General features: G+C 49.6%; 2 protein-coding genes across 21 annotated transcripts; both read left to right on the top strand.

Annotated features, from left to right (window-relative positions):
- Nucleotides 1-1,043: 1,043 nt before the first annotated feature.
- Haus5 (HAUS augmin like complex subunit 5) lies at nt 1,044-16,787 on the top strand. 12 transcript variants are annotated; one of them, XM_004858811.3, is made up of 19 exons: nt 1,044-1,203; nt 1,885-1,947; nt 2,034-2,066; nt 2,199-2,223; nt 3,052-3,157; nt 3,238-3,397; nt 4,516-4,585; nt 4,671-4,753; nt 5,297-5,354; nt 5,511-5,635; nt 5,834-5,897; nt 5,980-6,110; nt 6,332-6,494; nt 6,674-6,754; nt 6,867-7,012; nt 7,241-7,352; nt 7,435-7,567; nt 9,677-9,809; nt 9,946-10,148. In XM_004858811.3, the coding sequence occupies exons 1-19, from the start codon at nt 1,106-1,108 to the stop codon at nt 10,061-10,063; spliced, it is 1,902 nt and encodes a 633-aa protein (XP_004858868.1). In that variant the 5' UTR covers nt 1,044-1,105; the 3' UTR covers nt 10,064-10,148. The 12 variants fall into 12 exon arrangements, with proteins under 12 accessions (XP_004858868.1, XP_012932958.1, XP_087047162.1 ...); XM_013077504.3 differs by having other exon boundaries at nt 5,511-5,674; XM_087191036.1 differs by having other exon boundaries at nt 4,483-4,585.
- Nucleotides 16,636-25,745, top strand: Rbm42 (RNA binding motif protein 42). Of its 9 annotated transcripts, XR_002387457.2 has the most exons (11): nt 17,119-17,361; nt 17,562-17,697; nt 18,890-18,971; nt 19,075-19,149; nt 20,972-21,037; nt 21,114-21,289; nt 21,875-22,207; nt 22,438-22,555; nt 23,961-24,061; nt 25,232-25,426; nt 25,505-25,745. XR_002387457.2 is itself a non-coding variant. In XM_087191041.1 (10 exons), exons 2-10 carry the CDS (start codon nt 17,611-17,613, stop codon nt 25,615-25,617), a joined length of 1,245 nt encoding a protein of 414 aa, XP_087047167.1. In that variant the 5' UTR covers nt 16,636-16,787; nt 17,562-17,610; the 3' UTR covers nt 25,618-25,745. The 9 variants fall into 9 exon arrangements, 4 of the variants coding, with proteins under 4 accessions (XP_087047167.1, XP_012932961.1, XP_004858870.1 ...); XM_087191041.1 differs by lacking the exons at nt 17,119-17,361; nt 23,961-24,061 and adding an exon at nt 16,636-16,787; XR_015443071.1 differs by lacking the exon at nt 20,972-21,037 and having other exon boundaries at nt 17,118-17,361; nt 21,135-21,289.
- The last annotated feature ends 1,858 nt before the right edge of the window (nt 25,746-27,603 follow it).

Genomic DNA, 27,603 nt, shown 5'->3' with positions numbered 1-27,603 from the left:
GTTCTAGGTCTCACACGCACTCCCCTACACATCCAGATTGCTATCTTAGCCTGCCAGGCTCCCCAGGGCTCTCAAGCTCTCTGGGCCATCCCACGGACCTCTTATACTCTTCGTGTCCTGGATTAACCCAGCCCTGCTGCTTATTTCCTACCTAGTCATGCTTCTACCTCCCCCACTGAGCTGTGAGCTCCGTATTACAGAACCTGGGGCTGTCCCGTCACCAGTGTCCCAAGCATCAAGCAGAATACAGTCTGCTCCATTAACGTGTATGAAATGCAAAGCAATAATAAAGACCTGAAAAACTGCATGCCAGGGAGATAATTAGGATCACACTATCTGCCTCTACTCCTTTCTCAGACAAGAGACGCCCTGTTTTTAAAATCAAAGAACAGTAAGTAGCCCGGCGCTTGTAATCCCAACGCTCTGGGAGGCTGAAGCAGGAGATTTGTTAAATTCAAACCCAGCTTGGGCAATTTAGCGACTTAGTGAGACCCAGTTTCAAAAATATATACATAATAACAAAATAGGGCTGGGGCTTAGTGGTATAGTGCTTGCCTGGCATCATGAGGCCCTGAGTTCAATTCCCAGTACCACAACATAAATGAAATAAAATATAAAAATCAGGTATATTTTAAAATAAAACTTAAAATATAAAAAGGGATGGGCATGTACATAATGTGAAGCTCTGGGTTCAACTTCCAGTACTACAAAAAAAAAAAAAAGGAAAGAAGAAAGGAAGGAGAAACGGAAAGAAAAAGCAGTAAGTTCGGCATCTCTTCCCCTGGTTTTCCTCCTTTTAGGGTGTAAGTCCCATTTGCCCGGAAAACAAAGGGACATTTTGCCTCTTCGGGGACAGCTGGTGGTGAGCTGGACGACGACTGAAGGCGAGCGGGTGCCAACATTTCTCTGAGCCCTTTTCATCTCCATTCCGTCAACGACCCACGCGGGAAGAGTGAGAGCTTCCAAGACCCAGCAAGACCGCTGGAAGACAGAGCAGCGCCGACAATCTGCCTAGCAACCGACTACGCCACCGCCGGCGCGCTGGTGACGTCAGAGGCGGGCGCCACACTTGAGAGCGGGAGGCGGGGGTGGTGGCCGTTCTGTTATGGAGCTAGTGCAGGAAGCGCGGGAATTGGGTCGCTGGGCGGCCGAAGAGATGGGGATGCCCGCTGTAGCCCAGGCCCCGGAGTCGACGCTGCGCAGGTGAGGCCCCTGCAGGGGTACGGCTCCCCATCTGGCGACAGAGGCTCCAGGAGTGAGAGCCCACCCTTCATCGAGGGGGACACCCCCCCCCCCCAGTTACTGAGGGCTCCCCACCACGGGGGTAGTATGGTCAGAGAGAGGATTCTGGATCTAAGTGAGGAGCCCCGGTGGTGACCCTCACACTCCCACCTCCACCCTGGCATGCCGCCCAGAGCGGGATCTCTGGCACCTTTGAGGATAGTCCAGCTAACGCAGACCCCTCCCCGTGTGGAAACAGGGCCTCCAAAGTAAGGCTGACCCAGCGACACCTCCCCACCACCACCCAACCCTAGCCAATGAGGACACTCAGGAGTTAGCAGTAACGACCCCCGTTGGGGACGGAATCTGTAGGAGTGATGGCCCATGTCTGGTCAGGGAGCGATTCTCACATACATTCCTTACCCCACCTTGGGATATGACTGGAGCTAACCCTCTCCCAGGAGAAAGGGAGCACCGCACCATGGAGTGAGTATATTCCCATGCTTAGTGAGAAGCCCACTCTCTCAGTTACTAAGGGGATAACATCTTACTTTCCAAAGCATGGGCCTTCTATCCTCCAGAAGTGAGTAAAGACTCCCTACCACCATCCCCAAAAAGTGACATGTGATGCCCCAGGCATACCCTTATGCACTGTCCCCACAGGCTGTGTCTGGGCCAGGGGGCTGACATCTGGGCCTACATCTTGCAGCATGTGCACAGTCAGAGGTGAGCCAGGCTGGGTAAAGGGAGGAGGAGGAAAGAGGTCATGGGCAAGTCCCACTATAACTCCCTCCTCCATCTCTCTGTTGTAGGAATGTCAAGAAGATTCGGGGAAATCTACTCTGGTAACTGCTTCTTAGAGCCATCCCTTCTTATCTTTCCTGCCCATCTAGCCTTGTCCCTGCCCACAGCCTCTTATTTTCTGCCCTCTCCCTGGAAGCCCCAGGCATCTCCTAACTGTGGTCTCATTTCTTCAGGTATGGCCACCAGGACAGTCCAGAGGTGAGAAGCCTGTGCTCTCAGGTTCTCTTTCATCCAAAAAAGAACTTGTAGATCTGCTCTAGCCCCAGCCTGATGCTGGGTATGCTGAAAACACTGGGTTGTCAAACATCCCTGATCCTGTGGCCTCGAAGGGTTTACAGTCCAGGGCAAGTCAGGCAAGAGTGGGAGAGGAAGGATACCTGGGATCAAAGTTGGTGAGGGTAGATGCTGAGGCCAGAATGATCCCAGATGACATCTATGTGGAGGCTTCCAGAAGGCTACAGTACTCCAGATGTGGAGATCAAGGCTGGGACAGAAATGTGGGTGTCACCAGCACAGACAGAAAACAGGTTGGGAAGTCAGGTATGGTGGTGCATGCCTCAATCCCAGCACTCTGGGATGCCAAAGCAGAAGGATCATAAGTTTGAGCCCAGCCTAAGACCCTTTCTCAAGAGAAAAAAAAGCTGAAAATGAAGGTCAGTAGGCAGGCCCTAAGTTCAATCCCCCAATCCCTGGTACCAGATAAAGAGAGAGAGAGACAGACAAAGAGGGGAAGCCGGGGATTTAGCTCAGTGGTTCCACTGACTGCCTCGCCAGCACAAGGACCCGAGTTCAATCCCCAGTACCAAAAAAAAAGAAAGAAGGGAAAGGAAAGGAAAGAGGCTGGGAGGTTGGGTGAGGCAATCCCAGGAGGAAGGAGGGAGCCACATAGTACCCCACCTGCTTGGGAAAAAGCCCTCTGCCACTCCCTCACCCCGTGGATAAGAAACCTGGTGACCCCCTCCAAAAAATAGGCCAGGCTAAGCCCCAATTAAACCAAGAATCTGACCTTATACCTGATCCCACCAGGTCCGTCGGAAGTTGGAGCTGGAAACCACTGTGTCCCGCCTAAGGGCAGAGATCCAAGAGTTAGACCAGAGCCTGGAGCTGATGGAGCAAGAGAATGAAACTCAGGGTGACCCATGGGGCCAGGCAGATGGGCAGTGAAATACCAGACTAGGGAGACACTGACAACCACCCCTGTTCTTCCCACAGACGTGGCCACAGAACAGTCACTGCAGAGCATTCGAGACACCCAGTATCGAGCTCTTCTCCTCCGGGCCCAAGCTGGAGCTGTTCGAAGACAGCATCATGGGCTCCGAGATCCCATGAAGTGGCTACAGAATCAGCTCAAGCACCTGCAGGACATAGAGAGGTGGGGCTCGGTACCCAAGGGACCAGCCCTCATCAGGGCAGTCATTCTCCTTAGAGACCCCTCCCTGTCCTTTCTGAGTTTCAGAATTCTGAGCTCCCACCTATAGGATTTACGGTCCATAAAGCCAGAGTTTTGTTACCTTATACCTCTGTGTTGCCAGTGCCAAGAGTGGAGCCAACTGTATATCTAGAACACTGGCTCTGGAAAAAACAACAGTAGGACACAGGACAACTCCTTGTCCTCCTGGAGCTTGTGCTCTGTTGCAGAAAAGGCAGTCCATAAACTAAGAAACAGATCCTATAGTTTCAGGTGGTGCTAAGTTTAAGGCCATATGACAAACAGAGGGGGAGGCTCAGGGCAGGCAGTAACATGAGGAAGTAACATTTCAGTTGGGGGAGAAATTTCCTTGGAGAGGGCAAGAGCAGAGGTCCTAACCTTGGCCTGTGAGAAGAACAGCTAGGAAGCCAGTTCAGCTCAGGTTCCTCAGGCAAGAGGGACTGGATAAGAAAGGGAGGTTGGATGGATGGGTGGTGTGCCATTGAGGCATTAGAGTTTGACTCTGAGACAGTTCAGGTCCTGGCTTGGCCATTTACAATCGTGTGGCCTTAGGCAAAGTAGTTAACTTCTTGGCACCTCAATACAAGAACTGTGGAGTAGATCTCATTTCATACCAGCCTTTTACATTAGGTATGATAATTAGGTGAGTTGTGTAAAGTGCTTAGAAGAGTGCCTGGTAACCACAGTTGCTATTCTGCCTGTGATGGGAAAACATCCATTGCTGTGAAGGATGTGAACAGTGGCATGATCTTCTCTAGGTTTTGGGGGTTTTTTGTTGGTTTTTTGGTACCTGGGATTGAACTTGGGTCCTTGTGCTTGCGCAGCAGGTGGCAAAACCACTGAGCTAAATCCCCGGCCCTTCTCTAGGTTTTAACAAGATTGTTGACCACTGGGTAGAGAACAGACTGCATGGGGCTGGGCAAGAGCATGGAGACCAGTAAAGGAGGCTAAGCCAGTAGTCCTGCTGTGAGATGAGAGAGGCCTGATCTCGAAGGTGACCGCTGGGGCACTGGCATGTGTTTTGCCAGGGATGCTAGCCCCAACTCCACTCCTCCCTCCAGGAAGGCCAAAGTTGATGTGACCTTTGGATCTCTGACGTCAGCAGCCCTGGCCCTGGAGCCTGTGGTCCTGGTAAGAGTCCTGGGTCCCGGAGAAGGAGTGAAGAGTGCAGTCAGGCAGACACCTGAATGCCCTTTGTGTCCCATCTTCTCCCTAGCGTGATGTCCGAATGTCCTGCACCCTCCGGGCCCAGTTCCTACAGAACCTCTTGGTGCCCGAAGCCAGGGAAGGCAGTTCCCCGTGAGTGTCCCCAGGCTCCAGGAACCCTTCAAAATACCTAGGCTTTGGAGGGGGAAAGTCACTCTTTTATTAATCCTCCCAGTTTTTGTTTTGGTTTTTTTTGTACTGGGGATGAAACTCGGAACCTTGCACATTCAAGGTAGGTGTAGGAACCACTGAGCTAAATCCCCGGCCCTCTCAGGTTTTGAGCTTCTGGACTATGTCAGTTCCAGGCTGTGTCCTGACATGGCTCCCAAGCTGGAAAAAGGAGGAGACAGACCCATAGCAGACAGTAATGGCCAGGTGGTCAGCTCTGTGGGAGATAGGAAAGCCTAAGAGGGAGCTAAGGAGGCAGGGAAGGGAGCAGTTCTCTGGTGAGGAGGCTTAGCCAGGGTAACAGGCTAAGTCTAGCAGGGAACTCAAGTCTAGCGGGCATAGATGGACTCAGTTTCCTCATGTGTAAAACGGGGACAGAGAGAGCCCCTACCTTGTAGATTGGTGGTGATAAGTGGAAGATAACTGATGTGTCTTATAACATTCCTGTCCCCTTGCCCGGCCCCACAGAAGCCCCCATGATGACCACTTTGGAACTTCTTACCAGCAGTGGCTTAGCTCAGTAGAGGTGAGAAGGTGGGGCTCTTGGAAAGGCCACACCCTCCAGACCCATTTCAAACCTCAGGAGCCACCTCCTGGCCCCGCATCCTATCTCATTCCTGTGGAGCCCCCACTTACTGCCCAGTCCCCATTGTGCCCTGACTTCACCCTTCCTCCTCCCCAGACACTGCTGACAAATCACCCCCCAGGCCACGTCCTGGCTGCCCTGGAGTACCTGGCTGCAGAGCGGGAGGCGGAGATCCGGTCCCTGTGTGGTGGGGATGGGGTCAGAGACATGGAGAAATCCAGGTGTGGAGTGACATGTTCCAAGTCAGGGAAGGCCTGTGGGTGAGTGAGCTGGGCCAGTCAGGATCAGGCACAGTGACCTGCTGGTGGGGCAGAACTGAATGCCAGGGCCCAATGTGGTGGGCAGGCTGATACTGTCTGGTCCCAAGTACCAAGGCCAGGATGCAGGGCTGCTCCCTCAGCAGCTCAACCCTCACACAGGCCCCAGGCCCTGGCCCCAGCAGACTCCAGCCAAGCCCTGCCATCCTTGGTGCATCTCATCCAGGTAACCTCCAGCTGCCCTCCCAGTACCCTCAACCCCTCACCCCTGTGGACCATGCTCACACAGTCCTTGTATCTACCCCCAGGAGGGCTGGCGGGCTGTGGGTGCACTGGTCACCCAGCGAGGAGCCCTTCTGAAGGAGCGTCAGGTCCTGACTGGCCATCTCCAGGGCCTGGTGGAGGAGGTGGAGAGACACAGCATGGGACCCAGAGAGAAGTGAGGAGCTCCCTTGGCAGAGGCCTCTAGGCCCCTCTCTCCCAGGCATCTCAGGATGCAGACATTTTCTGCCCCTGTGATTCCCCTCTCTGCCTCCCTTTCCGTGAGCTTTATCTCTGTGTGTTTATGGTTCCTTGTGCATTCCTGAAGATTGGGTCTCTCTCCCTAGAGTGGCTCTCAGTCTCCTTCCTCTCCTTTGCTTTTTTCTGCTTGTCTCTCAGGAAGGCACTAATGCTGGGCCTTCAAGGCTGTGGCCTGCGGGCAGAGCTCAAAGCCTTGTGTTCCCAGAGCCAGGAGCTAGAAGACGCATCTGGGCATCAGCAGCTCCTCCTCCGAGAGCTGCAGGCCAAGCAGCAGCGAATTCTGCACTGGCGGCAGCGGGTGGTGAGAGGCAGGGCCTGGCAGGGGCAAGAGCAGAGGCGTGGGGCCTTGAGATCAAGCACCAGGCGGGGAGGGGTCAGGGTGAGATCCCCAGGAGGAAGCAGGGCCATGCAAAGGGAGGTCCTCAGCCTGGGAGGTGAGAAGGACATGCAGCTAGTCCCCATGGCCTCCTGGCTCCCCAGGGGAAGACCCAGGAGCAGATTCGCCTACTCATCAAGGGAAACTCAGCCAGCAAGACACGCCTGGGCCGGAGCCCTGGGGAGGTGAGATGAGTATTGGGGTGATGAGGTCTGGGGTAGGGACGAGGGGCTAGATCTGCTGGGCATAGGGCTGGGTCAACACAGCCTGCCCACCCATACCTCTCCCTCCCAATAGGTGCTGGCTCTGGTTCAGCAAAAGGTGATCCCCACCTCTGAGGCAGTGGCACCGCAGAGCCAAGAGCTGCTGCACTGCCTGGAAGAGGGAGCCCGGCACCTGCCTCACATTCTCCTGAGCACCCTGCTACGGCACAACCCTGAAGGGTAATCTCTAAAGCCCAGCCTCCCTCTCCCCTGTGCTAGGTCGGTCATTCCCTGCACCTCCTCCAAAGAAGTAGCCCCAGTGTTCCCAGGCTTTCCAGCCTCACCCTCAGGTTCAGCCCCAGTCTGATATCTTAGTCCCCAGGCCCACCTTCAAGTTCCTTGGCCTCCAGAGCTTCTGGAACTCAAGCCCTCTCTCCATGTTCCATCAAACCTGGTCTTCTTCCCCAGGTTGAAGTCCCTGCCCACGCTCCTACCATCCATCCACCAGTTGCACCCTGCATCCCCCAAGGGCTCCAGCCTGATAGCACTGAGCCACACACTGGGGCTGCGTGCAGGGAAGGTAAGTGCCTGACCCCTAGGACCTGTCTGCCCATCACCATCCCCACCCCTGCCCTTGGTGACTGTCCTTTCCCTCCCTCCAGGGCCCAGAGCTGCTTCTCCCAAAGGCTGCCTCTCTTCACCAGGACCTTTGGTTCCTCCAGGACCAGCAGAGTCTCTGGTGCAGGGATCTGCTTCACATGAAGACCAGTCTACCACAGGGACCATCCACACAGGGTAGGCTGCCCTGTTTCCCATACCCTGCACTCCTGCTCAGTCCCAGCACCCGCACCCACTGCTTACCCAATGTGTACAGTGTGCTTGGAACATACTCAGTTGTTAAATCTGCACATTTTACAGAGAAGGGAGCTGGGTTGCAGAGGGCTTAGTAGCTTACCCACGTGGCAGAGCTGGAATTGGAACCCAGGGAGCCTTACGTGGGTCTGTGCTCCTAATCACTAGGCAACACTGAGCATCCATTTGCCAACTTCCCCTCGCCGCCAGATAGTGGACTTGAGCAGTTAGAAGTTGTGCTGTGGAGTCCAACTACCTGGGTTATCTTCTCAGTGCTTTCTCTTCCTTGCTGTGTGACCTGCCCATATTTCAGTTTCCTCCTCAGTGGAGTGAACATAATAACCATTAGAAATCACTGGGAAGATTCAGCCAGGCATGCAGTGAGCATTTCGTGTCTCTGCTGTGATTACAGTAATTGTCTGTGTACACACGGTCTCTTTGAATCCTCACTGTGAGGGGAAGGATTATTAAGACTCACAATTTACAGATGAGGAAATGAACTCTGAGAAATCTGGGTGCTGGCCCAGACAGCTTGATGAATGGAGTATGAGGGAAGAGCTGTCCAGCCCTGTGGTAGAAGCAGAGAAAAGAATCAAAGGATAAATAGATAGGTGAACTGATAAATGGATTGGGAGAGGCAGGTCCTGGGGCACACACCTGTGGTGCCAGCATTCTGGGAGGCTGAGACAGAAAGATCACAAGTTTGAGCCCAGCCTGAGTAACTTAGTGACTTATTTAGACCCCATTGTAAAATAAAAAATAAAATGGGAAGGGGATGTAGCTCACCGTGAAGGGCCTGGAGTTCAGGTCCCAGTACTGGGGGAAAATAAAAAGAATTGGAGGTAGGGCTGGGGATTTAGCTCAGTGGTTGAGGTGCCTGCCCCACAAGCACAAGGACCCGAGTTCGATCCCCAGTACCCCCAAAAAAGGAAAGAATTGGAGGTGTCATCAGCCAAATAGAGATCACTTTCGAGCTTTTGAGTTTGGGGCTCCCAGCCTCCCACCTCTCCCTAAGGAAATGTGCAGGAACAGTCTGAGCCATGGCATAACATGTCCCCACCTCACGGGCATCTTGAACTTTCACATATCTGTAAAAGAATTCTCAGTTCTCTTTACTCCAAAGAGCTAGTTCATTCCTCTTCTTTGTGGTTTCCTCCCCTCAGTAACTGTCTCGTCTTCCTCATCCAGTTGCTACAGCAGAAACCCTAGGGCCATCCTTCATTCCTCCCAGCTCCCTAACTGCCCCACTTGAACCTGTCAGCAAGTGCTGTGGGTCCTCTCTCCTGAGTTCTCCAGTCTTCCCCTCTCTACTAGCCTATAGCCTGACAGCAGAGATGGCTAAAGAAAGGACAAGTGTCAAGATTGAGGTCACAGGGAAAGGATGGGATAAAGTCAGGATTCAGGCTCAGGAGGTCTGACCACGCTCCTGATCTGCACGTGCTCTGAGATGGTCCTGTTCTGAGTACATGGAGAGGAACTAGGCCCAGTCACATTCCTGGGGGGAAACACCACTGGAGTCAAGGGCTGGAGCAGGCTGAGGAGGAAACTCTGGGATGCCAGATGCTGGAAAGGGCTTTCCAAAGGAAAGATGGTATCCTACATGGGCCCTGGGGTGGGGATGGGTTTTCCCCAGAGTAACGAGCAGGGTTACATAATGCAGACTCTTGTACCAAACTGAGAAGCTTGGGAGCACTAGGGAGCCTTGGAAGGTTCTAAGCAGAGGGGGGAAGCGATCAGGTTTGGGTCTCAGGAAGGTCATTCTAGCTGCCAAATGGAGGGTGACCAGAGTGGGAGACAGACCTGGGGCCTAGGTGGGAGGCTAACAGGAGGAGTAGGGAACAGAGAGAAACTTGGGAACCTGAGTGGATGGGCCATAGAGTCTGCTGGGCTGTCATGGGAAAGAAAGACGGTCTCTGGGATGAGGCCTGCTGTGTTGGGGTTGCCCTTGAGATGAGGACTCAGGAGGAGGGACAGGACTAGGTGACCCTGTTGGCTGTGAGGCTCCAACAAGCCAGATGACTCAGTGCTGTCTCCCGGGCTTCCAACCTCCAGAGCTGCTGCAGATCCAGGCATCCCAGGAAAAGGAGCAAAAGGAGAGCCTGGGGCAGGCTCTAAAGAGGCTGGAGAACATGCTGAAACAGGCGCTGGAACGCATCCCTGAACTGCAGGAGGTTGTGGGGGACTGGTAAGAGAGGGAAATGGGGTGAGGAGGACTGAGCTGGGTGGAAAGTCAGGGCTCAGGCCTTGAGGATGACAGGAGGCCGGGGGTGGGGGGGGTCTGGAGGGCCGGGCCTTCCCTCTGATGTCATGCCCTTTCCCAGGTGGGAGCAGCCAGGCCAAGCTGCCCTCTCTGAGGAGCTCTGCCAGGGCCTGTCCCTGTCCCAGTGGCGTCTGCGCTGGGTCCAGGCCCAGGGGGCCCTGCAGCAACTGTGCAGATGAGGAAGAGGCTAACTCGGGCCAAGAATTCCACACTTTTTCATTCAGCACCTCTTCTTCTCCAATAAAACATTCAAAAGAAAGCACATAGTCGGGATTGGCAGCCTGTAGTTCCCGCAAATACCTGCAGTTCCTCTCGGGCTGTTCTGCTGCTCCTCTCTCTTCCTACCCTCCCCTTTCATCCCACCAAAGCCAAGAGAATGAGGTATCCAGGAGCACATCCCCTGTGTGTGCCCCTTAAATTCCCAGCATGACTTTCACCCTCAGCAAACGTAACTGAGCACCTCCTTAGAGCACTGGGGATATAGCACAGAACAAAATGGCCCAGCATCCCTGCCTTTAGGAAGTGATGGGGGCCAGACAGTTGGTGAGGTAAGTGAGATACATAGTTTTGTTGGAAGAAGTCTGCTGTGAGAAAATAAAGCAGGTGTAGGAGGTGAGATTTTTAAATAGAGAGAACACTGTAAAGTCACACGGGTGTCAGGGAGACCCCGGCACACACCTGTGTGTTGAAATGTACTGGTACGAGGGCCATAGAGGAGCCCCTCATAATGGAAAGTGGGAGAAAGTTAAGAGATAAGCTTTTCTTAGAGTTTTTAGTTTCCTTTTTTGACATTAAATCTAGGCATTTGGAATTTAGCTTAGCAAACACATTCAATCTTATCTTATTTCATATATATCCCAGCAGCACTTAGTAAATTCTCAGGCAGAGCAGCAGTTGCCGGTGGCAGGGATCAAATAAGGAGACACAGAAACTAGGGCAGTGGTGGTGAATCTATGACACATGTGCTGGAGCAGGCTGTTTGTATCATTGAAAGATCTAAAAGGTTAGCCATCATTACTCTAGGGTAATGGGAATATAGTATGTATCAGGAGCAGCATGGGTCCCCCTTGTGTACAGATTGGTCAGAACTCACCTCGTACTTTTTTTGTGGTACTGGAGATTGAACCCAGGTCCTTCACATTGAGCTGCATCCCAACCCTTTTTAAATTTGGAGACAAGGTCTCACTGAGTCACTAAGTTGTCCAGGCTAAGCCTGAGCCAACAGTGTTCCTGGCTCAGCCTCCCAAAGTGCTGGGATTACAGACATGTGCCACACCTGCCTTCCTTGTCCTCTTACGGCCTTGTGCATTTCACCATGTGGATTATTCTTCCTTTATAAAGTAAAACTACCCACTGGTTTGAAGTACCACATTTTTCTACACCAAATTTCTGTATTTAATTAGACTGTCTTTTGAGCTATGATGTGCACACCTGCAATCCCATCACTTAGGAGGCTGGGGCAGGAGGATCGCCGTCAGTTCAAGGCCACCCTGAACTACATAGTAAGACCTTGTCTCAAAAAAAAAAAAAGTAAAGAAAGACTGTCTGTTTTTTCCAGACCCATTGTATATGTAACTCTCCATGTGCCGTTGCCATAATGCTTTCATTGTAAAGGTTTTGCAGTACATGGTAATATTGGAAACTGGATTGCACTCAAGGCCTTTATTTTTTTTCAAGGTTTCCCAGCCTCTTGTGGCTAATTTTTTTCTCCCAGATGAAACAAACTACTTAGCCTGCCTGGTTCTAGAAAAAAACCACAAATGGCAGTTTTATTGGTTTTACAATATACTTACAAATTAAGGAAATTTGACATCTCCATGATCTTGATCCTTAATCATTATCTCTACCTCCCTCCTGACAACTCCTCTCTCAGCCTGCAAAGCCATCTCTCCCAGCTTTCCTCATCCCTGGCTACTGTTCCCATCTTTACACTTTTGCTTTCCTATGCACAGTACTTAGTGTTCCCCCTCTAAGTGGATCCTGGCCCTGCTGCAGACCAGCTGCAGTCGATGCAGGGTAGGAAGGGGAGAGGTCCCGGGCCGGCGAGTGAGAAAAGAACCTTCACAAGCAATGTTCAGGTTCCCTCTGATAAGTCTCAGGGTCTGATTTATTTTTATATCTTTAAGCAATAGCTTGGAGGCATTGGGCGGAACATGTTTACATTTTAGGTTGCCTTAGCAATTTCTATTGAAGTAAAGGTTATTTTTTGCTAAACAGGGTATATTTTTTCTAAGCTGATTCATTTCATTGAACATCATGAATATATTTTAAAAATTACAATTGTCCCCTTATTTACCCACATCTAAGCAGAACAGAAGGTAACTTAATCAAAATCTCTATATCAGTGGGGGTACAAGCAAGATTTAGTTAATTAAATGTCAAACTTGTGGTCGTCAGCTGGCCCTTGAGAAACTGCATAATGGTTAATATAGTTTGCTATTAGCTCTCTATTTTTCTATACCTCTATTCATCTTACTTAAGTGTTATTTGGGTTCATGGTCCATGAGCAGGAGATGTTTACAGTACTTTGAGAAAAACTGAGTAACTTGCCTCCTTAGTGTATTTATCTGTCTTAACTTTCTTTCTATTTCCCATTTCCCACTGTTTCTTACATCTAAAATCTGTCCTTTCAGTCTCTTTATAAGACCCCTTTAGTAAAAAGAAAGTCATCAATGGAAGAAAGGAGTTATAGTAGCGGGAAAACAGAGGGAGTTTTAGGAGAGGTTTCTTTAGAAGTGGGTGTGGCAATAGAACTAAGAGAAACAGGAATTTGGGACTTTTGAGCCAGATCAGATTTCAATACATCATTGCCAATTTGCCTCATGGAGAATATGTTGTTAGTCACAAACACAATGATTCCTGTGACCAGAGTAACAATTGTAAACATTATGGCAAGAAAAAAATAAAACATGAGGGTACGATGTGTTCCACCCTCCTTTTCCCCCAGCTGGAACTTTGTCAAGCAGCATTGGAGGTCGGTCGGGCCTCACCATGGCCCCTCCAAATTCAGCCCACCTCCCTATCAAAGTCCAAATGTGGCATCCTTATCCACCCTCCCTGCTCGATTTTTGTCCAGAACAAATCTAACATACAATGTGTTATCTTTTCTCTCTCGAGTAGAACGTGACCTCTATGAAGGTGAACTCCTTTATAAACTAGAAGTAGGGAAAACTTGCCTAGATATGATGCAAAGTCCAGATATAATAAATATTGACAAAATTGTCTACATAAAAGTAAACTTTTGCATGGCAAAAAAAGAAATCCCAAGTTGGACAAAAATATTTGCCTCATACCATAAATGTGTGTGTGTGTGTGTGTGTGTTTCTGTGTATCTGTGTAATGTAAAACTGAGAAAGAAAAATTGCAAGCCCATAGAAGAATAGGGAAAATATACAAATGGACAATTTTCAGAAAAGATGGGCCAAGTCTGTTGTAATAAAAGTAAGGCAAATTATGCTTTGACACATTTCCTACCTAGTAATTTCAGAATGACAGGCTCAAAAACTACTATTTTCCATCCATTAAGTGATAGATACAGATAATAACCATCAAATCAAGGGCTGCTAAAGCTTTTAGGGGAAAAGATAATGTAGCTGATCAATCTTGGCATCATGAAAGGAGGAAGAAGCATAACATTTTGTGCTCCTGATGGGATACATGAGATACAGCAGAATATCTACAAAGTAGTCACCGCCCCCCATTCCTGCATCTGAGAGTTCCTTATCAGAGCACATCCATGGATTTAATTACCAACCAGATTGAAAATATTCAAGAAATAAGTTGCATCCTTACTGAACATGCACAGACTTTTTTCTTGTTATGCCCTGAACAAACAACACAGTATAACAACTATATTACATTATATTGAGTATTAAAAATAATCGAAGTGCTGGGTGTGGTAGCACACAACTAGTAATCCCAGCACTCAGCAGGGTGAAGCAGAATGATTGCCTCAAGTTCGAGGCCATTCTGGGCTACATAGTTCAAGGTCAGCCTGAACTACATAGCAAGACCCTATCTCAAAAAATAAGAGTTAAAAGTTGGAACAATTAGAAAAATAAAAGTATCAGATTACAACCCAAAATATAAATTTCCATGGGTCCACACTGATATAAATGAACATAGGCAAATCTCCCACACAACACAATTTTATTTTTTTATATATATTTATTGGTACATTTTAGGTATACAATACATTTACATTTATCATTGGGTATTTGTACCTGAACATGATGTATCTTAGTTCTTTTTTCTCCCATTACCTGTGCACCCTTCACCCCCTCCACCCTTCCCTATTTACACAGACTTTGATTCCATTTTTTTTTCTTTCTCATAATTTTTCCTTTCCCTTCTTCCCTTTCCCCTTCCCCTCCCACCACCCCCAAACTCTTGGACCTTTTCCTATTTCAAATTATCAGTTATTCATTTTAATCATTTTCATCCTTATTTACACTTTTTTCTCACACTAGAGAAACTATTCGGTATTTACACGTGTGTCCTATTTCACTTAAGAGTATGGGCTCAATATGCATCCATTTAGCTATAAATGTCTCTAGTTTCTCATTCTTTATGGCTGAGTAGTACTCCACTTTATTAAAAAACTACATCTTCTTTATCCAGTTTCCAGTCGATGGGCACTTGGGCTGTTTCCAAGCTTTAGCTATTATAAACTGTGCCACTATAAACATAGGTGCACATACATCGCTGTGGTATGATTCTTTTAATTCTTTGGGGAAGATTCCCAGCAGGGGAATAGGTGGGTCAAATGGGACCTCTAGCCCTAGTTCTTTGAGATATCGCCATACGGATTTCCACAGTGGTTGCACCAGTCTGCACTCCCACCAGCAATGGAGAAGGGTTCCTTTCTCCCCACACCCCCGCCAGCATTTGTTATTGGTTGATTTCTTGATAGCAGCCATTCTTTGTGGGGTGAGGTGGAATCTCAGTGTTGTTTTCATCTGCATCTCTCGAGTGACCAGTGATGTTGAAGATTTTTTCATATATTTATTTGCTGTTTTTACTTTGTCTGAGAAATGTCTGTTCATTTCACATGCCCATTTTTGAATTGGGTCTTTGAATTTGGGGGGTCTGATTTTTTTCAGTTCTTTATATATTCTCGATAGTAGACCTTTGTCTGAGGTACAACTGCTAAAAATTTCTTCCCAAATTGTAGGCACAACACAATTTTAAATCATTTATGTAGATATTCCACCTTCAAGGTGGTGCGTAACTCCCCACTTAATTGTGACTGCATATAATGACTTTCTTCTAAAGACCATGGAAAGGAAATGTAAATTTAGTGGAGAAGCCTGGAAAACACTTTAGCTGGTGGTTAGAGTTAACATCCTCAGTGGTAAGTCATGTGGACAGTACCAGTGGTAGCAAACCTATGGCATGTGTGCACAGCCAGATGTTTGTTACTGACAACTAAAAGGTTCACCATCACTGGTCTTTTTTTTTTTTATACGGGGGATTGAACTCTGGTCCTTACGCTTTCGGGGCAGGCAGCAGAACCACTGAGCTAAATCCCCACCCCCACTGGTCCTTGATATGAGTTGAACTTCACTTGTGTAATCTTCTCCCAAAAGACTCCAGTCTAATACAGAGAAAAACATCAAACGAATTACAAATGGGGGACCTTCTATAAAATACCTAAAAAGCACCCCTCAAAACTGTCAAAGTTGCCAAGTGTGGCAGTGCACACCTTTAATCCCAGATTCAGGAGGCTGAGACAGGAGGATCTCTTCGAGAACTACATAGTGAGACCCTGTCTCAAAAAAATCCCCCAAAACTGTCAACGTCATCAAAAGCAACTGTAATGTGGTAACCTGGACAAGATTCTGGGATAGAATAGGGAGACTAAACAAACACTAAGAAAATCTAAATAAAGTTTGGACTTTGGTTAACAATGTTTTGAGGTGTTTTTTTTAAGTGAAGCTTCCAATTCTCTCCTTAATCCTATCTTTATCACAAAAGCAAACAAAATCAGTATTTTTTTTAAGGGGGAAAACCAGCATTTTAGTCGCACATTCATTTCTGCTGATTCAAGATGGGGACTTCAAGATACCAAGGCAACCAGTAAATTATAATAGGGGCAGAGGGGAACAACCAGCCAAATATAATATGTGATCTTATTTGCATCCTGATTTTACAATTCTGTACAAAGACATTTTTGAGTCAGGGAAAACTGAACATACTCTGGGTGTTCAATGAAACTAAGGAAGTTTTTGTTTGAGACAAAGAGTCTTGCTATGTAGTTCAGGCTGGTCTTGAACTTATATAGCCCAGGCTGTAGTTTGAGGCAATCCTCCTGTCTCAGCCTCCCGAGTGCTGGGATTACAGGTGCTAGGATTACAGGTGCGAGCCACCCTAAGGAATGAATTTGACAGTGTTAACAACAGCATACTTAATGGATTTTTTAAAAAAATTGTTCTTATCTGTTAGCTATACTGACGCCATTTGAGTGAATTGATAGATTCTGGAATTTGTTTTTTAACATACTCCAAGAAAAATAAGTGAATTATAAAGATGAAACCTAAAGTGTATAATATTGGTAGTGTTTAAATTATATGGGGCCAGGGTTCTTTATACTATTCCCTCTAATGTTGGATATGTTTGAAAATAGTCATAATAAAAAGCTAAATGTTTCCTAAGAAAGGGCGCAGAGAACCCATACATGTGTCCTCTGCCTTGGCATGAGCTGTTGATTCTATCTAGAACATTTCTCCCCATTTTATCTAGCAAATGTTTTCAGATGTCCTCTTCTCCAGAAAACTGGGTCAGAGCTTCCTGCCGATTTCCACCATGAGGTCTCTGGTCTTCGGTAATCTCCGACAGTCTGTGTCCACCTCAGTGGAGGAGTTCCCCACCCACAAGAGGCCCCTATTCTCGACCAGCGCCGAGGTGAGGTTAACGCGGACTTCAGAGTGTCCTCCAGCTCTCGGCTCGGGTCTCACGGTGGTATGGGAGTGGCCTCCGAACTTTTCTGCGTTTTCAAAGGTCCAGATTCCACTTTAGGGATGGGGCCAACTGACTTTGTTTAGCTCTGATTAGCCCACGTTCCTCCATGAGGGCGTGGCCGCCTCTCTTCTCTGTGCTCGGATAGACCCAGGTTTTCTCATTGATCCTTTCCGGCACTCTGGTAGGCTTACAGTCCTCCTTGGGGGTGTGGCCGTGCCTCATTGGTCCTCGCTCTCGGGCGTATGACATCATGAGATAGCGTCCTTCGTTTTCGCTAGTACGTCATCTGCGGGCGCCCGCCCTGACGAAGGTTGAGAGTAGACCTCAGGGGCGGCGGCGGCGGCAGCTAAATCGAGGTGGTAGTAGCGGTGACGGCGACGGCAGCAGCAATGGCCGGGGCAGGGCCAGCCCCGGGACTCCCGGGTGCAGGAGTACCCGTGATCCCAGGCCCTGGTGCCGGCATCCCGGGCAAGAGCGGCGAGGAACGCTTGAAGGAAATGGAGGCGGAGATGGCCCTGTAAGGCCTGCGACAGGGAGTAATAAAAACCAACTCAAAACCAGAGCTAGTGGATCCTGTAGCTTCCAGGCCTCGATAGGCCCAAGATATGGCTCTGAGCTGAGGAAGTGGGACCTTCGGGATGGTGTTGGGGCTGGGGGTTACGGAGACGTTGGCAGCGGTGAAGGACCTGACCTGTGGTGTCTGTCCTGAACCCGCAGGTTTGAGCAGGAAGTTCTGGGGGCTCCAGTAACCGGAATCCCCACTGCTATGCCCGCGGTCCCCACAGTGGATACGATGCAGGTCCCAGCAGCTCCAGTGATCCGCCCAATTATTGCGACCAACACATACCAACAGGTAAGTTTTAGCTAAGGCATGTAAATCGTGAAGAACAATGCCTTGAACACAGTGTTTGTACAGAGAGATCTATTGACATTTTGTCTTCTTGGCTAATTAGTATGACAAATATTTCATGTGGTAGGCTCTAGGGTGTAGTAATAACTAAGACAATATTTCTTTGGGTAGCTGATATTCTAGAGCATGTTGTCCAGTAGAACTTAGCAGGAATGTTCTGTATTTAAAGTTTATAATTACTTACCAAGCACTCCCTTTTTGGAGTTTATATTTCACTAGGAAGAGATAGGTCAGAGTGTGGTAAGAAAGGCAGAGGTTTATCATCACAAGCAAAGAAGATCTTTTCAGGGATGTGTTATTTAAGCAGAGATAGAAAGGAGGTGATGAAACTGTGCAGGTATCTGAGGGAAGAGTGATCCCAGCAAAGAATTGCCAGTGCAGAGTCCCTGGAGCAGGTACATAACTTCATGTTCAAGCGATAGCGGGGAGATCAGTGGTTAGAATAGAATGAGCAAAGAAGAAAGTGGGAGAAGATAAAGACAGAGGTGAGGAAAGTCAAATCTAGTAGGGCTCTAGGTGCCACCATAAAGACCTTGGCTTTTACTCTGAGATGGGGAACTGTTGGAGATTTTGAGCAGAAGGGTGATATGTTTCAACTTGAGGTTGATAGGGCTACCCCAGCTATCTGGACTGTACAGGGCAAGGGTTAAATCAAGAAGGCTGAGGAGGCTGCTGTAGTAATCTAGGCAAGAGGTTATGGTGGCTTGGACCAGGGTGTATTGGAGATGACAAGAACAGGTTGGACGTTATTTCAGGTAGTGCTGTGGGGAAGATGAAAAGGAGTAGTGAGAGAAGTTGTTCTGAGGAGAGGATAAGGACTGCTTTAGCTAATGTGATCGAAAGAGCCTCCCTGTGCCAGGCGTGGTGGCACATGCCTGTAATTCTAACACTTGGGAGGCTGAGGCAGGTGGATTGCTTTGAGTTTGAGGCCAGCCTGAACTACATAGCAAGACCCAGTATCATAAAAACACGCAAAAAAAAGCCTCCCTGAGAAGTGAATTTTAGCTGACACCTCACAGGAACCCAACCCCACACAGAACACAAAGAATGAAAGTCTTGGATTCCTGGGGTGAGCCAGCCAGGGCAGATTGGGAGCACTGAGCCCAGCCCCTCTTCCCAAACGTCTCCCCAACAGGTCCAACAGACTCTGGAGGCCCGGGCAGCCGCTGCAGCCACAGTAGTTCCTCCCATGGTGGGTCCTCCTTTTGTGGGCCCAGGTGAGTAAAGAGTGGCTGACAAGAGGGTTAGGGGATCAGGCCGGGTGGTACAAAGGGATGCCCAGGACTCTTCCCACCATCTTCATCTTTCCTTTCCCAACAGTTGGCTTTGCCCCTGGTGATCGAAGTCACCTGGACAGTCCAGAGGCTCGAGAAGCCTTGTTCCTGCGCCGAGCAGGTAGGTCATGGTCAGGAACCCCACTGGTTTAGGTGACTTCAGCCTTTTGTCTGAATCGCTGCTTTAAATCACCTTCTCCATTCATTTCTATGCTCGTGTTGTCATCCTTCTAAAGCACAAACCAGTGTGTACTTCCTGATTATTTCAAATCAATTTGGTCTTAACCTGGCAAACCAACCCTCCCCCATCACTTCTAATCCCTAACCTGTGCTGTTTCTCCCTAGTACTTAACATTTTATAACAAGCTATACCATTTACTTATGGTTATCTTCTTTTGCTTCCTGTAAAATACAAGCTTTGTGAAGGCCAGAACTCTCGAGTCCTGCCATAAAGTAAGCATGACTTACTATCTAATAAGGGGCTGAACAGATTCCCAAACAAGTACTGAGCTCCTTACCTAGTAGTCGAGACCCTGCATGACCTGGTTCCTTCCAGAGAGAGATCTGCACAGCCTCCCCAGAAGCCCCAAACATTGCTGAGATGTACCAGCAAGGCTTTGTCGAGGTCCCTTCTCCCTGTTGCTGCTTTCAGTTGGCTGTAATCTCCCAACCTATCCTTTCCACAAGGCATTCTCCACATTTTACCACCTTTTCAGATAACCCTTACACACAGTTTTGTTTTGTTTGTTTTGTTTTTTGGTACCGGGGAATTGAACTCAGGGCCACACTTGCAAGGGAGGCATGGGCCCGCTGAGCTAAATCCCCGGCCCCCTACACACAGTTTTTATGACATCACTTACTTATATATATGAAAAGGGTATGTGTTCTCATTCAGATGTCAAAGTCTGATGTAATAATCTCTGTTAGGTCAAACCTGTTAATTACGTTTTCTAAATCCTCCTATACTTGCTTACCTGATGATATCTAAGAAGTGTTAACACACTCTTCAGTAAGGTTTTGATCAAAAGGCAAATCTGACCTATGTGAAGTCATCCTGCCCAGCTTCTAACCCTACTCCCGGATCCCTCTGAAGGACATCCATGGCTCAGCCAGGAAGGCTGTACTTAGAAGCCTGCTTCCATCAAAACACTTTCATAATGCCCTCCAACCTGCTACTTTTTCTGTCACAATCACACTAAGCTGCAAAGGGGAAAAGCGTTTTGTTACTGTTGTTGTTTTTCCTCAGTTTTTTGAAACAGGGTCTCATGTAGTCATGGTGGCCTTGAACTTACTATGTAGCCCAGGCTAGCCTTGAATTCAGGGCTGTCTTCCTGTCTCAGCCTCCCAAGTTCTTGGATTACAGGTATATACCACCATGTCCAGCTAAGGGATAAAGATTTTATTTATGAAAATTCTCCCTGACAGTAACATTTCCATTCACTCTTTGCCTAACTCTTCATTATCCTTTGGGTCTCAGCTTCCAGGTTTCTTTTTCCAGAAAACCTTCTCTAGTCCTGCTGCCTGGGTCAGAAGGCTTTGACAGCTTTGACAGCTCCCTGGCCTTCCATTCCCTACCCAGATCCCTCCGCCCTGGTTTTCCCCCATTCTAGCTCAGATCAGTCTGGGCCGTCACTCCCTAGTAACATCTTCTCCCTTCCTACTCTCGATAAGAGCTTCCTGAGAACCCTTGGTCTATGCTGGGTCCGTAGCATTATCCAACAAAAGGCTGGGCCCACAAGAGATCCTCATGGTCAGTTTTTGCTGAATGGACCAATGGAAAGACCCCCACATCTCCCAGAAGGATCCCCAAACTTTTTCAAGATTTCTTGGATGCTGAGAGTAAACACACACACACACACACACACACCCCACGCACATACACACGCCCTTTGCCCCAAGTGCCCATCCCCCATGACACACCCCCCCATCTCTCTCTCCCACAGCTGTGGCCCCTCAGAGGGCCGCTGTCCTGCGTCCAGCCTTCGTCCCTCACGTGCTACAGAGAGCAGGTGAGAGGGCCAGGGTCATCACTACCACACAACTCGCTCCCCAAGCCCTCCGACTCTCCCACTAACACCCTGACAGATTCTCTTCTCTCATCTGCAGCAGGCACTCCCCGCCCGATGGCCCTGCGCCCCCCGCACCAGGCTCTCGTGGGACCCCCGCTTCCTGGGCCCCCTGGACCACCCATGATGCTGCCACCAATGGCTCGGGCCCCGGGTCCCCCCCTGAGCTCCATGGCTGCTCTGAGGCCTGCCCTGGTAAGTGTGGATGGGGAACTAATGCCGTGAGTGGGAAGCCCTTACCAGTTCTGCCTTTTCTCCTGCTCATTTCTCTGACTTTGTCTCAATCTCTTTCTTTATTAGTGCATATTATGGAGAATATTGATTTTCCTTTTGGCATTTTTATATATGCATATAACACACTTTGATTCATCTTGGTTTTTGTCTGTCTTTAGTCTTGAGGTTGAATGTTTATATTTTTCTCTCTTTTTGGAGAGTATAGAGAGAAATTTATGCTGAGGGGGTATGTCTGTCTCTGTCTCTATTTTTCCTTTGACTGTCCCTCTCCGTTTCTCTCTTGTGTTTCCACCTGTGTCTTTCTGTCCCTCTCTGCTTATGTTTCTCTCTTTCTGACTGTAGAGTCTTGCTTTCTTGCCTGCTGTCTGGCTTTGCCGTATGGGTAGGGATGGATAAGATAGAGGCTGCAGTCTAGCCTCCTCATTCCCTCTTTTATTTTTCAGTTTTTGTTTTTATTAGTATGTATTTGCAGTGTATAATGATTACATTCATTGTGGGGAGTTGGTACATGTATATGACACATTCATGCCCCCCTCTTGCCTGCAGGAAGAACCAGCAGCACCCCGAGAGCTGGGCCTAGGCCTGGGGTTGGGCCTGAAAGAGAAGGAAGAGGCAGTGGTGGCAGCGGCAGCTGGGCTGGAGGAAGCTAGTGCTGCAGTGGCTGTGGGAGCAGGAGGTGCTCCCACGGGCCCTGCAGTCATTGGGCCCAGCCTGCCACTGGCCCTGGCCATGCCATTACCTGAGCCCGAGCCCCTGCCCCTACCACTGGAGGTAGTACGTGGCCTGCTGCCCCCACTGCGCATTCCTGAGCTCCTATCCCTTCGTCCACGACCCCGGCCCCCTCGGCCTGAGCCCCCCCCCGGCCTCATGGCTCTCGAGGTAAGCAGAGAACATAGCAGTGAGAGGACAAAAGGCTGGGAGAACAGGCAGGAATCCATGAACTTTTGCACACACCACTTACATAGTCTTCCATCCAGAGCAGGGAGGACTGGGGAGAGGGAGGCGGGCACACATACCTCACCCCAGGAGCATATCCAGTCCTTTAACTGGAGGAAGGGGGAAGAGATTGCAGCACCAAGTCCTTTGTACCCCTCCCCCTTGCTCTGCAGGTGCCAGAGCCCATGGGTGAAGACAAGAAGAAAGGGAAGCCGGAAAAATTGAAACGCTGCATTCGCACAGCAGCCGGAAGCAGCTGGGAGGATCCTAGCCTGTTGGAGTGGGATGCCGGTGAGTGGGCTACAGTGTGAGGTCAGGCTGTCCTGAACCATGGACAGGCCCTGTTGCCTCTGTGGGCCAGGTAACTCCACCACTCCACTGTTAGCCTACCTTGGGAAAGGCTGACTGCAGCACTGAGGGACAAGTACCTCCCCTCGCCATAGGCCAAGGCTTTCTGACCCCTGTTTTACCCCTGAGGAGCCTGGCCTGCTCAAGTTCTAAGAGCATTCTTCCTTCTCCAGTTTTTTTTTTTTTTTTTTTTTGAGACATGGTCTCACTATGTAACCCAGGCCGGCCTCGAACTTGCATTGATCCTCCTGTCTCAGTGTCCTAAGTGCTGGGATTGCATGCAGTGCGCCACCACCCCTGGCTTCTTCCCTCAACTTTAATGAAAAAGTTTCAAGCCCAGAATGATGATGTGAATCACCTGCCTACTACCAAGATCCCACAGTTGACATTTTGCTCTAGTCATTGTATTCCTCCTGTTCACTTTTATTCCTGTTACTGCTGTGGGGTTTTGTTGTTTTTGCAGTGCTAGGGATCAAACCCAGGCGTGCTAGGCAAATGCTGTACCTGGGTTACATCCCCAGCCTCCTCTTACTGTTTTATGCTCAGTCACTTGAAGCTAGTTACAAATGAAGTTATCACGTCTCAATACCTTAGTATTCTCCTAAGAAAGACACTTTCTTTCTTAGCACAGTGCCATTATCACATCCAAGAAAATTAATTCTGGGAGTTTATTCTGTGATTTCTTATGCTCAATTTGTTATATTTCTCCAGTTCCAAAACTGTTACAGCTATTTTTCTCCCCAGAATATATGTAGTTTTATGTATTTATATTTCTCTTTTGCTTTCTACTTTTTTTCTGTTCTGTTTAAATTGGGGTAAAGATACTAGACGTGTGACTCAGCGGTAGAGAATTTGCCCAGCACACTCAAGGCCCTGGGTTCCATGCCCTGGGCCAAGAAGAAGCAGTTAGATCCCAGTGTTCACTTGACCCAAGAGAAATGATTGCTCCTTCGTGTAAGGTGGGGTGGGAGGTTGGGAGGTGGCACATGGATTTCTACCAGCACCTGGCTCAGGTTGGTGGCCATAAAGCAGGTGGACTTCTGCTTGCTGAGCCTACCTGCAGTCTCTGCACAGGATTATGAACCTAAGAACAAGAGCAGTTTGGGCCAGGGATTTAGCTCAGTGCCATAGCGCCTGCCTGGCAAGTGGGAGGTCCTGAGTTCGATCCCTGGTACAAAAAACGATCAAGAGTGGTTCATGGAAGGCAGGTGGGAAGAACATCTGCCACTGAATCCCTTGCAGAGGAAGGAAGCTAGCCTGCACACTGCTGGGCTTTAGGAGGTACCTCCATGGCTACATGAATGAAAATGGGTTCTCTTCCTTATTTTGTGTATAATTTTTTTTTAAGTATCCAGGCCAAACTGCACGTTGCTGACTGCCTATATTCCAGCACTTGGGCGGCTGAGGCAGAAGGATCACCACGAGTTGCAGGCCAACCTGGAATACACAGTGAGACCCTGTCTCAAAAAAACAAAAAAAGGGGGCTGGGGATTTAGCTCAGTGGTTCTGCCACCTGCCCTGAAAGCACAAGGACCCGAGTTCGATCCCCCTACCAAAAAAAACACCAAAAAACAAACCAAAAAAAGGGTCCAGCCCAGTTGTTTTGTAGAAGGTCCCACCCTCTGTCTGATTCCTTGCTTCTAGGATGGCCTAATTGTTTTCAGAGTGTCCTTAATCACTACAAAAGCTATGAGGTAACCACAGCAATAGTGAGGGAAAAAATGAACCCATCTCCTACTCCGTCCTTGACTTCCATCTCCTCTCCTGAGACCATCTAACTGTGCCAGACCAGGGCCAAGCAGCCTGTTCCTACACCGGGCCAGTGTGGGCGTGGACCCGTGCTTTAGTGACCTTGGGCAAGCCCCTTAGCCTTCCAGTCCTACTTGCTTGTCCCTACAAAGGGAATGATAGTGTGTGCTCCTGGGCATGATGAGCCATGGGGATTGCATGTGGTGATTAGGGGCACAGGCCTAACCCTAAGAATGTGCCCAAGAGTGGCAGCGAAGGTCGTCCTTGGAGAAGGGTCATGCAGTGTGTTTCCAGGACGGGGTGAACTTAAGACCGCTTTACGGAGAAAGCAGAGCTGAGGCAGCCCGTGTGCTGAGGTGCTATTCAGGGAGCCTGGGGCATGGCAGGGCCCAGGCACATCCGTGGGCAGGTGTCCAGGAGACTGAGGAACCCTGGGGCCTCAGAGGAAGGGCCAAGGCCAGGTCAGAGTTAAGAGCTTCATCATGGGAATCGATGACAGCCTTGCGGTGAGGAAGAACAATTCAGTTAGAGATTAAAAGTAAAGATGTTAAAGCCAGATGCCTACTCTTTTGTCCCAGCTCTGTTGCCTCCTGGTCATGTAAGTTGCTCATTGACTTGACCTCTGCCTCAATGTGAAAGGGCTGTTGGGAGCACCCTGTGTAAAAAAAGAAAAGGAGCCAGGTGTTCAGCAGGGTAGATGCTACACAAGGATTGGCTGGTAATTACTGAGGGTCCCCAGGCAGAGACTGCAGGGACAGAAGAGGGAGGCCTTGAGGATCCTTCCAGAGAAGGTGGGTCATGCACACAGTCAAACAGGGCAGTCACTGGGCCGGCATCTGCATCCTCTGACCTTTTCTCTCCCAACCCCAGATGACTTCCGCATCTTCTGTGGAGATCTGGGCAATGAGGTGAATGACGACATCTTGGCACGTGCCTTCAGCCGCTTCCCATCCTTCCTTAAGGCTAAGGTGATCCGAGACAAACGCACAGGCAAGACCAAGGGCTATGGCTTTGTCAGTTTCAAGGACCCCAGTGACTATGTGCGTGCCATGCGTGAGATGAATGGTGAGTGAGGTCTCCCCTAGGGACAGGGCATGGGGGGCATCTGGCCTACGCCTGACCTTGAACCCTCCGTTCCCACAGGGAAATATGTGGGCTCACGCCCCATCAAGCTCCGTAAGAGCATGTGGAAGGACCGGAACCTGGACGTGGTTCGAAAGAAGCAGAAGGAAAAGAAGAAGTTGGGCCTGAGATAGGGTCTGTGGCTGGGCACCCGCTCTCACCCGGCCGGGCGCTGGCTTCTCCCCACAGCTGTCTTTGGAAAACACCAACTGTTCACCCACCCAACCCCAAACCAGTTTCAATAAATTTACATTCATTTCCATCCCTGGCTGGCTTTGGAGGTACTCAGTGGGGATGGCGCTTGGCATCCTTCACCTGAGAATGCGGGAGCCTTGAAAGTTTACCCAGGCAGGCATCCTGGTGGGCGTTTCTGAGCCCCTGCAGTGTGCTACTACTTAAAACCTCTTACGTGCTTGGTGACTGCACCCAGTTCTAGAGGAGGAAGAGGAGTTTTGGTGAAGAAAAAGTCAAGGTTTGTGTCCTGGCCCCAGCCTGTGTGCTCAGCACTGAGTGAGGTAGGGGTTCTTCTGGGCCCTGCCCTTCAAGAGCTCAGGCTGGTGGGCTTTCACCAGCTCAGCACGCTCACCCATGTCTGGGCAGTGCCGAGGACAACAGTGACGACTCCTGGGGTCCTGTTCCCTCAGGGACCATGGTCCCCTGACAGAATAGGCTCCATGGCCGATAGGCCACAGCACCGACCTGTGTTGTCAGCGAGGGCCTCTTGATAGAAGCATCCACTGTGAGACTGGCATCCTTCCCCTCTGATCTCTCAGGCTGTTCGAAGTTTCTCCACTCAGTTGATAGTGCTTGTGAGTCTCAGTGTCTGAGTGCCTGTTTCTTGGCCAAGTGTCTGTAGGCCTTTTCCTAGCTCCAGATGAGCCTCTGCCTGTCGAATAGGCATCCATGCAGGACATGGAATGGCCAGCTAAGAGCCTAAGCTTTACCCTGAATGTAGCAAGGTGCCCAAAGAAAAGAAGCTGAGATGAAGGTCAGGCAGCAAGCAGGGGCCTGGTGTCACAGATTTGCACTTTAGAAAGAGCTCTGTGACCACCACCGAGTGCTGGAAGTCTGGAAGGAGGTTGGGGCAGGTCCTGCCAAGAAGGGCAGTTGCAGGGTGGGAGTGTGGGGAGGGCATGAGGGTCTCCCAGAGGTAAAGCCATCAGAACACTGGATTAGGGGGGCAGGTGGGGTGGGGGATGATTGGAGGCCTCAGCAGAGAAAGATCACCCAGGAGAGGTGTCAGATTTCTTGTTCCTGTCTCCCCCCTTACTGCCCTCTGACGTCACATTTTCCAGTCTGGTCAGAGGGCTGAGGGCCTCCCTGGCAGGAAGTGCCCTTCAGCCCCCTGGCCTGGACCACCCCACATAGGACCTTCAAGCGCCCCCTTCCCCCATCACCAGCCCTTCCTAGCCCTGGCCTCCTCCTCACTACAGCCACAGGGCCATTCGAGCAGAGAGGATTTTAGAAAGGAGGGTTAAAGTGTGTACAGGAGTCCTGACAGTGGGAGAAACGTGCTCAGAGATGGACAGGAGCTGACAGGCACAGGGAAACTCAAGGACTCTCAGTGCAGTGGGAAGGGAGTAAGGAGAAACCCAAGAGACAGATGGAAGAGACAGGAACACTCAGAAAGGAGAGTGACAAGGTTTTGCTGGCATCAGGCCTGCTACAATAGGGATCAGAGCTGCAGGCACCAGCCAGAGTCGAGGCAGACATGGACAGACACACAAACAGCGGAAAGGCCAGCTTCAGGGGGAGGACGCCTGGTGGGACAGAGCAGGCCAGGACTCCGTTTCAGGCCTGTAGGGTGGGAGGATGAAGGACCAGTAAGGACCAGTGATGCCCAGCGCTCCATGTGCTCAACACTGTGTGCAAGCCCAGCCACACAGGACTCCTTCCTGACGTCGTTTCCCTTCTGTAAAATTGTCAAGAGAGCAGCACTCCCCTCCACCCTCCAGAATGGCAAATAGTTCACGAGCAGGGAGCTGGGTAAATGTGGAAACTGTCCGTATTAAGACATTATTTTCATGGTAAATATGTCATTTCTATAGGGAGATGGGAACAAGCACGGTATCTGAAGCCAAGTTACTTGGACTAAGAGCTGCCAGACTCAGCACATAAAA

The sequence above is a fragment of the Heterocephalus glaber genome, unplaced genomic scaffold (assembly GCF_053883595.1).
Source record: "Heterocephalus glaber isolate CG9 unplaced genomic scaffold, H.glaber_assembly_v1.0 deba00001561, whole genome shotgun sequence".
Classification (NCBI taxonomy): Eukaryota; Metazoa; Chordata; class Mammalia; order Rodentia; family Bathyergidae; genus Heterocephalus; species Heterocephalus glaber.
The sequence above is the reverse complement of the archived record's forward strand: the minus strand, read 5'-3'. Positions and strand labels throughout refer to the sequence as shown.